The sequence below is a fragment of the Sardina pilchardus genome, chromosome 20, assembly GCF_963854185.1.
Source record: "Sardina pilchardus chromosome 20, fSarPil1.1, whole genome shotgun sequence".
Classification (NCBI taxonomy): Eukaryota; Metazoa; Chordata; class Actinopteri; order Clupeiformes; family Clupeidae; genus Sardina; species Sardina pilchardus.
Window position 1 is genome coordinate 11,780,017 of NC_085013.1, and position 11,260 is coordinate 11,791,276.

General features: G+C 46.7%; 1 protein-coding gene and 1 long non-coding RNA gene across 4 annotated transcripts in view; both read left to right on the plus strand.

The window, feature by feature from the left end:
- syt16 (synaptotagmin XVI) overlaps positions 1-3,245 on the plus strand; it is a 21,521-nt gene extending 18,276 nt beyond the window's left edge. For all 3 annotated transcript variants that reach the window (XM_062523128.1, XM_062523129.1, XM_062523131.1), the window contains exons 6-7: positions 1,054-1,243; positions 2,932-3,245. In XM_062523128.1, coding sequence (XP_062379112.1) covers positions 1,054-1,243; positions 2,932-3,245 — 504 coding nt within the window. The remainder of the gene's footprint in view (positions 1-1,053; positions 1,244-2,931) is intronic.
- A 3,545-nt stretch (positions 3,246-6,790) lies between these two features.
- On the plus strand, positions 6,791-10,823 carry LOC134067763 (uncharacterized). The gene is made up of 4 exons (XR_009936556.1): positions 6,791-7,024; positions 7,874-7,976; positions 8,124-8,247; positions 9,198-10,823. It is a non-coding gene; the product is annotated as an uncharacterized LOC134067763 (long non-coding RNA).
- The last annotated feature ends 437 nt before the right edge of the window (positions 10,824-11,260 follow it).

An 11,260-nucleotide genomic window follows, 5' to 3' on the forward strand; every position in this document is an offset into this window, starting at 1 on the left:
TTCTCAGTCTACTTTTATGTCCTCTTATACGTTAATTACACAGTTTATTTATTTTCTTTAACCCCTGACGTGTACATGTAATTGAGCTTTGGCAATAATGTTGATGAAACTTTCATGCCAATAAAGCTTTATTGAATTGAACTGAATTGAATCGAGAGAGAGAGAGACAGAGAGAAGGAGAGAGAGACAGAGAGCAAGAGCATGAAGAAATGCACATGTAACAAACATGTAGTGCATGTAGTGCAGAGAGAGAGAGGGAGAGAGAGAGATTGAGAGAGGGAGGGAGGGAGAGAGAGAGAGGGGGAGAGTGGTGGTGATGGAGTGAGAGAAAGGGAGGGGGAGAGCTGTCGGTGTAAATGGAACGGAAGAGGTGGTGCGCCTTTTGAATCAATAATGAGTGTGTGAGTGTGTTTTATGAATTGACGGTGTGTAGATAAGAGCTGCTCGCGAGTGGATCTGCTCTCTCGAAGATCGTAACTGGAATAAGGACTCCCTCACTTCCCTTGGTTCATCTTCGTGTATTCTTTATCTCTTTCTTTTCACACCATCTCTCTATCTCTCTTCCTTTTTTCATCTTTCTGTGTAATTTCCTGTTTCTGTTCTATTCTGCCCTCACACGCTGGTAGAATTGCTGCCAATTACTCCACAGTTCTATGAATGCGAATGCGAGGAAGATAAGTGGATCGTGCTGCTAATGTTAGCTATGCATGCCGAGCCATTGAACTCCACTACTTTGTAATTATGACTTAGCAAGGACCTTCTGAGAAACCGCAGCACGGTATTGCCCCTGCTCTATCTGATCCTGCTCTCTTCCCCTTTCTCTCTCTCTATCTCTTACTTTCTTCTGTCTTTCTCTCGCGCGCACACACACACGCACACACGCGCACGTGCACACACACACACACACATGCGCACACACATACACACACACACCACACACACACACACACACACGCACACACACACACACATACACACACACACACACACACACACACACACACACACACACACACACACACATTTACTCTCTGTGCTTGCCCTCCCCTGCAGAACGCTGGCTCTCAGCAGAGTCTCTCGGCCGTGTCCCAGAGCGACAGCGCCTCGTCCAGCCAGTCTCTGGCCCACGGCGGGGCCCCGGAGCTGCTGGTGGGTCTGGCCTACAACCCCACCACCGGACGCCTGGCCGTGGAGCTCATCAAGGGCAGCCACTTCCGCAACCTGGCCCTCAACCGCCCACCTGGTGAGACGCCCACACACGAACACATGCACACACACACACTCATACACACACACACAGACTAGATTTTAGTAATGCATTTTAGTAATATATGGAGGAAATTAATCACAATGTAAACTGCTGAATCGAAACCCCTACACACACACACACACACACACACTAGATTTTAGTAATGCGTTTAACACAGAGACACAAGCACACATACACACAGAAACAGAGAGCACACAAGCACATACAGTACACTCACGAATCTCACGAGCACATGCTCAACCCACACATGCCCTTATAAAGACTCCCATGAACAAGCACATGTACAAGGTGCACTCCTACATACCTATAGATGTTGCACACCTACTTATCTTCCCACACTCACACAAAGAACATGTAAAGTTGGACTGAATCAAATGTAATGATAATTGTGTGGTAATACAGATGAGAATGAGAGTTGGCAATTGAGATGTTTGGGGAAAAAATCGAACTGAAGAGAGAGCTGCCACGTCATCTGTTTTTACACCTTCTCAAAGATGCAACCATACACACTCCAAAGTGAGAGTGAGAAATAGAGTGTTTGTGTGTGTGTGTGTGTGTGTGTGTGTGCGTTTCATACTGGCTCACAGCAAGTGGTGTGATTGCACATACGTAAATCCTGCAGGATTACGTGTTTGCACCAGCTTGGGTGTGTGTGTGTACGTTTGTGTGTGTGTGTGTGTGTGTGTGTGTGTGTGTGTGTGTGTGTGTGTGTGTGTACACACCTCAGGGCCCTCTGCTCATTTCACCCAGCAGATCCACCCCTGAGCCACATGTTTGCCCACGTCCTCTGATCTGTGATCCCCAATAATCAGGGCAGGCCTGGAGAAGAGTGACACAGGGGACAACAGCCGCTCAATGGCACCCGCACTAAAAGTGAAGTCTGAGGTGTTTGGTCCAATACAGGCCTGGATCATTACACTTACAGTCGGCAATGATCTTTAATGGACGTGGAGTAAGAGCAGCACATCTGTGTAGCTAATGGAGGGTGATTCATTCACAAATAGTCTAGAGACTCTAGACGCATAGAGTGCATAATGTGTCTAGAGTCTACAATACTATAGGGCCCTGGATGGCTGTGCATTTACCGATCCTTTCAAAGGAATTCATCTGGATGAATGATGCCTTTGAAATGCAGTCCTCCATCATCATTCTTTAATCATGCTCTTAAAGGTCTTCTTGAACGACACACATGAAGAGCCGAAAGTTCTTACGAAGACCAGAGAGTGATGGGATGGCCGTAATTATAGTCAGAATAACAAAAGCAGTCTTGTAAATGGGTTTTGCTCCTTCACCGTTAAAGCTCCTTCTCTTTCTCTTGATGTCTAACTCTGTCCGCTCATTGGCTGATCCATCTGCACGTCCACTTATCTGTCCCTCCATCAGTGTCCATCATGAGCTGTTATCAGCCCTTGTGTGGAGGACTGAAGCATCTACTGGTCATAAATCCCCCTAATAATCCCTCTCCTCCTATCACCCCTTCCCCCATACTCTCTCTCTTCCTTCTCTTTCCTTCTGTCCCTGCCTTTCATTCACCTTTCCTCCCTCTCTCTCTCTCTCTCCCTCTCTCTCTCCCTCTCCCCCCTCCCCTTTCTTTCTCTCTCTCTCTCTCTCTCTCTCTCTCTCTCTCTCTCTCTCTCTCTCTCTCTCTCCCTCTCTCTCAGACACGTATGGCAAGCTCACCCTGCTCAACTCCATGGGCCAGGAGATCTCGCGCTGCAAGACGTCGGTGCGGCGCGGCCAGCCCAACCCCGTCTACAAGGAGACCTTCGTCTTCCAGGTGGCCCTCTTCCAGCTGTCGGACGTCACGCTCATGGTGTCCATCTACAACCGGCGCAACATGAAGCGCAAGGAGATGATCGGCTGGCTGGCACTGGGCCAGAACAGCAGCGGGCGCGAGGAGCTGCTCCACTGGCAGGACATGAAGGAGAGCGGCAACCAGCAGGTCTGCCGCTGGCACCCGCTACTGGAGGGGTAGAGAGGGGGCAGAGGGAGGGAGGGAGGGAGGGAGGGAGGGAGAGGGAGGGAAGGAAGGAGAAATGGATGGAGAGAGAGAGGAGGGGAGGAAGGGGAGGGTGGGGATAGGTAGAGGGGAGAGGGGGAAAGAGATGAGTAGAGTGTGGCAGAGAGAGGGAGAAACCAGAAGAGAGAGAGAGATGGGGGGGAGGAGGACAAGGAAAGGAGACTGCAGGTGTGCTGCTGGCACATTGTACAGGAGAGAGGGAAAGAGAAAGGGGTGTGAGAGAGAGAAAGTGGGGAAGAGGGGGGGGGTTACAGGTGACAGAAGTGAAGGTGTGAGGGACAAAAAGCGCAATGGCAATCTACATGATCTATGGAGAGGGAGGAGAGAGCCAGAAAGAGAGAGAAACTGTGGCAACTGGTTTGTGTGCCACTGATACATTTTGTACATGTGTGTTTATGCGTGTGTGGGAGTGTGTGTGTGTGTGTGTGTCAGAGAGAGAGAGAAAGAGAGAGAGAGAGAGACAGACAGACAGAGAGGTAGAGAGACAGATTGAGATGCACAGCGGAGGTGTGAGTGAGGCAGGTGGAGAGGTGTGGAGCCATCTGGAGGGGTGTGTGTGGGCGGCGTCGGCAGTGGCAGCGGTGGCGCCATTCTGGGCTCGTGATGGATGACCCGGTTGGATGAGTAGCGGATCCCGGAGGTGTAGCCAGCACAGGAGGTGGGGTGTATGTGTGTCACCGTAGACATGTGGAGATGGACAGACATGAAGCGAAAAAAAAAAATGAAAGAATAGAAATGATGGACTGCTGAAGGGGAGGATAGAATCATCTCCATCAACACCACTTAGAGACAGCGATGATGGCATCGAATCATCCCCTCACCACCTCCAGTGTGATGGTCTGCATTGATGGCTTCTCCTCCATTAAAGCTGCACAGGAAGTCCCTCTTCTGGCGCGGCCGCGGGGCTCTCGAGAGATCCAATCAAGGAACTGTGGCAGTTCGCCCCACCTGACACCCAACTCTGTGGGCTCGTCAAATTATGGCTACCGACTGTAGAAATAATAAACACACACTCACACACACCTGTACACAGACACGCACATACACAGCCTGTCGGTGCACGTTTGTGTGTTCTGGTATGTATGCTGCTATGCCATAGAGAGAGAGAAAGAGAGAGAGAGAGTGAGTGATGAGTGAGGGGAGTAAGGGAGAAGTGCTTCTGTGCTCAGGCTGACTCCAGATGATGTATTCTTGCCCTCTCTGTGCCAAAGTGTGCAGCAAATTAGCACTGCACTTGTTAGTAACGCTCGGCGACCAGAAAAGCTTGTGGCTCCCGTCCTACAAATGCGGTGTCTGCTCTGCTGCATGCCAATGAGGATCCATATGGCTCACAGAGTGGGGGTTCCTCTCCATTGATTCTGCACACACACAAACATAAACACTCTCACTTACACACACACACACACACACACACAGACCACACACACACACACACACACACACACACACACACACACACACACACACACACACACACACACACACACACACACACACACACACACACACACACACACATCCATACACACACACACACACACACACACACACACACACACACACACACACAAACACATCCATACACAGTCCTTAACCACACTCTAATAACAGCAATCAGGCTCTCTCTAACCGGGCCCAGAGTGCACTGTTTCAGCCAATCAGAACTAATTGTTGCTTGGCTCGGCCAATCAAAACTAATCATCGCCCAGCTTCACGGTCCCCAAGCGATTGCATGAGCGGAGGCTTCCACCTTGGACCACTGATTAGTGTTCAGTGGGACCAGTTCTCTTGACTGTTGCGTTTCAGGTTAATTAACTGTTAGAGCCATTTACACTTCTTATTTAAGTATATCCTTTTGATAATAATTAGATTAGGGTTCCTTTTTTTGTTTTTGTTTTCTTTTAGCCAATTAACTACTTTTTCTGTTGTGAGTGTACTATTGTATTTGGATTATGGAGCTCGCCAAAATATTTACATACTCATTGTTATGCACAAACAAATTAAGTCAATGCAGTGTTTACAACTGGAGATTATTTCAACCAGATGTTGCCCCCTGATGTCTTTGTGATACATTTTTTCATATTTACTTTCACAAATGTCATTTGTAAGGCAAAAAAAAGCGTCTTAAATGGTTTCTTACATTTGCTGATATAGGCTATTTGACCATCTCTGCCGATGGAAAACCATCTGGATGTTGCTGTTTACAAAGTAGAGCAAACCTGCCAGGAATTGTTAAAACTCAGTCTTGTGGTGATTACAGTATAAGGTGTATCCAGCTATTATTACCAAAGTTCTATAGTCTACCACTGCTTTTCTCAAGATAACCTTCCATCCATTGTGATTATAGGCTATTATCCCCATATATGTTGAAGATGCATGCTTTCTGTATATACCTTTTTGCATCTATATATTTTTCAAAAGAACTATGGCCATCTCGGAAACATTATGATTTAGAAAGCATGGCAATGTAAAGCCTTCCACTGGTGAAATTAATATGAAGTGCCTGTAACACATCTAAAAGATTTGTAGGATGTGTATGTTGGGGGGTTGGGGTTCTGTTTTGAATGATGTACACACTACTAGCATGAATAATGTTTAGTATGCTGGAAATGCCTCTGGATCAATCATGCATGGTCAATGGAGTTGTGATTCACAGTGCCTGCTCTGCCAATGCATGTTCAGTATATGATGCAAAAAGAATGTTTAGTTTGTATAAATATCATGTATTATATCTATATTTTGGTCTATCAGTAAACACGATGTTGCCTGTTGGCAGTCCACTGTCTCCACATTGCTGTCTGACTCTAGTGTATTTGCGCGTCTGAAGACTTCTCACCTCGCGGAACAGCAGGAGTGTAATGACAAGGAAGAAGCACATAAATACTAGAGTCGCCTGCACCCTAGCGTGTCAGGAGCCGACTTTATACGGTCCCTAATGCCCCGGGGAAATCATTAAACTCACTGAGTCAGGATTAGGCACGATTAGGAGGATATCATACGCTGTAAGTAGAGTTGAATGAGCGCGAATCTCTCTCAGTGGAAGCCTACTTTGCGATTAAAGTGCGTGAGCAGTCCGCTCCACATATTAATGTCAACATCATCTTGGTCCTAAGTCTCTCTTGTTATTAGTGCCATTTCCATTCAGTTCGAGGTCGAGATTTGAGAGGGGAGAGACTGAATTCCAAGACCTATTTAGGCTACGCATTCACGCATGCCAGTGACAATGTTGCATTTAAATCAAGCGCAAGAAGTCACATCTCGTTTGATATTTAGAGGGCGAGGAGGGGGGGGGGATCAAGGGGGTGGTGAGAAGGAAACCTTGCAGCATCTCGAGAGAATGCGAGAATAATGGAGCCTGATGATGTGGCGTCATCATTGCCTAGTGACTCTCCTAGCAACAGGAAACATCTGTTTCGGTGAGGGCCAATGAGATTGCGGGAAAAATTGTGTTGTTGCTCGTTTCTGAAAAAGAGGATATTTTAAGACCTGAGAGAGTGCGCCTGACTCGCTGTGGGGATTATCAAAGCGACCGTACGGAATCTGGGTGAGGAGCCGCGGTCACAGTCCAGAACAGGGACGGCTGATATCTTCACGGCTGAAGTTGCAGCAGTCACACACAGCGGAGCATCTTGGCTGTAGCCTATCAGTTCTGGTCGTTACCGCTGTCCGAACGCACGTGAGAGGACTTGTCATTCCTGTCTACAGGTGGAACACTTTTGAAAGCTATCTAAAAGGTAATTCGCATGCTTATGATATTCATTGATATATTTCTTAAACGTGGCATGGACCAATTCAGCCTTGGATTTACCTACAGACTGATCACAGACACGATATCTTAATAAGCAACGATTTAGAGTTCTTGGAATTTATTTACCCACATGTTGCACTCTTTGCGCATTTTTGTTCTAGGTCTATAATAATAGCTGACCATGTCTCCTTAACGTGTCTTTAATGGCCATAGGCTGTGGATGTAAGCGTGCATTGAAAATGAAAACCATCACTTGTCATCCCCTGTATACGTTTAGATGATTCTCATTCACAATTCCAGATTATGCAATTTCTCTCTTCAAGTAGGCTACCAGCGTAGGCTATCGTCGCACTGTAATGACAATATCGCTAGTTTTCCCCTCACTCCTCCAGCCTCATTGGTTTCATCCACCCACTCACTCAATCTCTCATGCACACAAACACTATCTCACCCACGCACCTCTTCTGTGCACGGTGACAAGACGGCGCGTATTATTTAACCTGTTTATCACTGGTCCACCCCCGAGCCGCTCTTATTTGCAGAGCTCTCGTTCCTCACACGGTGCGGTGGTCTGGGGTGACAGGTACCTTTGTGAGAGGGGGTTCATATAGTGGCACTGAAGGAAGGGTATGACCTAAATTATCCAGGCGATTTTCATATACCAAGCCCAGTGAGAACTCTGATGAGTAATTGCTGAAAAGGTCCATGAAAAGATCATCAATTCTATGACACATGGTTTGGAGATGCTGCTCTGTAGGCGTTGCAACAGCTATAGTAGTAGCCTACAGCATGTGAAAGTGTACTCACTCACTTCTCTCTCTTTCTCTCTCTGCAGCAGTGCAAGGGCAATGTGTGAAAGTCCGTTGAGTCAAGCTCAGGAGAACAGGAGATCCATCCGAGGGCTGTTTGTGTGTGCGTGTGCATTCGCCCATCTCGAGGTAATCGTTCAATCCTCACCTCTCTGCCCTGTGTGTCACCGGCCTCCACCGCTGAGTGGACTCACAACACACACGCCCCTCCATTAACCCACCCTCTCCCAACCTGAGACTGACACTGTGGTGATGTCCTTTCTCTCTGTCCGTCAGACCGCCCCTGTCCATTACCCCTGAGAGTCCGAAGCTCTTAACGACGTCGAAAGTTGCCTACTTCAAGAGGAAGTATGCGGAGGAGGAGGATATTCATGGCAGCCTACACGGATATTTACAAAAAGTGAGATTTTCTTCCATTATACATTTGTGTGTGTGTGTGTGTGTGTGTGTGTGTGTGTGTGTGAGAGAGAGAGAGAGAGAGAGAGAGAGAGAGAGAGAGAGTCAGTGTGTGTGTGTGTGTGTGTGTGTGTGTGTGTGTGTGTGTGTGTGTGTGTGTGTGTGTGTGTGCGCGCGCGCGCGCGCGCGCACGCATTTCAATGCCAGTGAGTGCAGAAATGTCACGGTTCTCCAAAATGATTGTCTAATTTCCTAAGCCTCTCACACACAGTGGCTCTTATGAATTACATAATTCCTTGTGGCCTTCTGCGCATCCCATAAATGGCATAATTGTCCCCTATTCACCATTCATATTGGTGCATTGCCCTATTATGTATACTGTGCCCTTGGTCTCCCAAGATGAACAGTGTCTCTCCGTCCTTCCTCGTCTTTGTAGCCAGGTGTGTCATGCTCCCTTTCTTCAGTGCTCTCTCTGTCATCCTGACATTGCCAGCCTCCCTTTCTCATCCCATTGTCTTTTCAGCTAAATGCGTATCTCTCTGTTCATCCTCTGTTACCCAACATCTCTATTCAGCCCCCTCCATCTCTGCTTGTAGCAGGCGAGTCTTAAGTTTCAGCTTTTCTGTCATGTGTTGAGAATCATCAAAATGTGAATTCTACACACAGTCAGAAGTTGTGTACAGTAGGTTTTGGTATAGGTAAGAATCAGAGGGGGACCTTCGTTCTAGGTTTGGTTCTCCAAATGGCCCTTGGTTATGGCCTTTGGTTATTGGTTATGGTTATGGCCTTTACCCTCTATCCATCCACGCCTGATGTTTAAATGTTTCTGATGTTGGTGACTTCTGCTGTGTTGTTGTTACATGCACTACATGTTTGTTACATGTGCATTTCTTCATGCTCTCTCTTTTTTTCTCTCTCTTTCCCTCTGTCTCTCTCTCTTCTTCTGTCCTATAGCACCTGATACTTCGTGAGGAGCGCAGCTGTATCCTGCGCCTATCCCTGGAGAAGCTGCGTTTCCTGGACGACCCCGAGGCCTACCTTCGCCGCTCCGTCCTCATCAACAACCTGCTGCGCAAGATCCACCATGACGAGAGCGAGCACGAGCCGGAGGAGAAGGAGGAGCACGAGGACCAGGAGGAGCGGGACACCCAGAAACTGTTCTGCTCCGGCAGGAAGAGACTGAAGGTCCTGGTGACGTCTGAGTGCGACACGCAGGACTTTAGCTACGCAGAGGTGCCCCAGTACAGGCTGGTGTCGTACGCCTCGTCCCCGAGTGTGATGTGCCTCTGTGGGCTTGGCGGCTGTCCCGCCCTGGCCTCCAGCCATGGAGCTCCAGTTCTGGTATACGACTTGGACGATCATGGGTGAATGAGATGGTTGAAGATCTTGGCTTAAGGAATAATAATTAAAACAAACAAAAAAAAAAGAGTTCAGTCATCTGAGTGCACTGTAGATGACTGTGTTGACAGGGTGTTGTGTGCCAGGGCTGGTCGAGGCGAAAATGCTGTATGTTGCTTGTGCTTGGAAGCTGAGAGCCAGCTGTGGAGTATGAACCATGGCTACTGTATAGCTGTCTCTGGGGAAGACCCTCCTCCAGAACCTCAACCAGTATCAGGGTCTGCTTTTCATCTCTCTCTCTCTCTCTCTCTCTCTCTCTCTCTCTCTCTCTCTCTCTCTCTCTCTCTCTCTCCATCTATCGCTCTGTCTATCTCTGTGTCTGTTACTTTAGCATAATGTGTCTGTCAAAAGAATGACTTAACTGTTGTGGTTTCAAAGCCTTTCTGTATGAGTATGATTTTGTTTTGCTGATGTGAGCTACAATGCTTGTGTTTTTCAGGGATATGAACTCTAAAGAAGCCATGCACCTTTTTTGTAAACATATTACATTATGTATAGCCTACATAATGTCAAACCAGGGTCTAAAGGAAGCGCTTTATTTTGTCCCAAGATAGTGACATGTTATCTTTGAATGTAAAATCAATTAAAAAAAAAAAAACACTGACTAAAACGGAATGAGACAGAATGGACAGTGGAGTTTAACAGAGGCACTAAGTAGCCTACTGGCATTGTAAAAATGGACAAGGACACAAATACAAACTTGTTGAACCTCAGCACTCAACTCTCCGCTTAGCAGCATTCTACTGCCCCCTATTGTTCAGACCTCTGACAGACTACGCCAATCTTTGTAGACTGTTCAACAGCAGGCTAAAATCATCAGACTCACTGTAGTGCAACGTGAGCTAGACACATCTATCTCAGAGACTCACTTCTTTTTAATGTATGTGGCAAATTTTATGTTCTTTGTAAACTGCTTTGGAGCCACGGAGATGTGCAATGGATTTATCCATTTCTGGGTATATGTGCCAAGTCTAACAGGCTGAATGAATACCAATCATGACCTAATAATTTGGGACTCTATGGAGTAGCCAGTACTCCGTAGGCCTACTTAAGATGTTGTGGTGTGTCCCAATTACATACAGACTTTTCAAACAACGTATTTTCTGTCATTATTCAGGGCCTATTTCAGTTTGATTTCATTTGAATTATTTTTTTTTTGAATAAACACCATGTTTGCCAAATGTCAAACTGTGATTTGTCTGTTTTTGTTTTAGGTGGCATTACAGTAAACTGTTCAATTGTTTTCTGTGTGCAATTCATCGTTGTTTAATAGGACACACGGAAACGTAGGATTCTAAAAATAATTCGGACAAAGCCGTTTATAACCTTGCAGTTTCCAAGTTAGAATACATTATTTTTACTAGGACAGGAACCTTTAGCCGATTATTTGCTAACAAGACGCTCCGATACTGACACCTAGTGTCCAAAATAATTATGTACAACGAATGAGTCGAAATGATTCAACTGTAGGCACCAGGGCTATTTCCAGCCATAGGTTTAGTTGTATCCCCTTCTGATTGAAGAAATGCGACGCTGCTGGCAGCTCAAAAACTACAAAATGTCGACTGGGTTATCATTCCAGGAACAAGACGCTGGGCTACATCGTTTCTCCTTCGTGT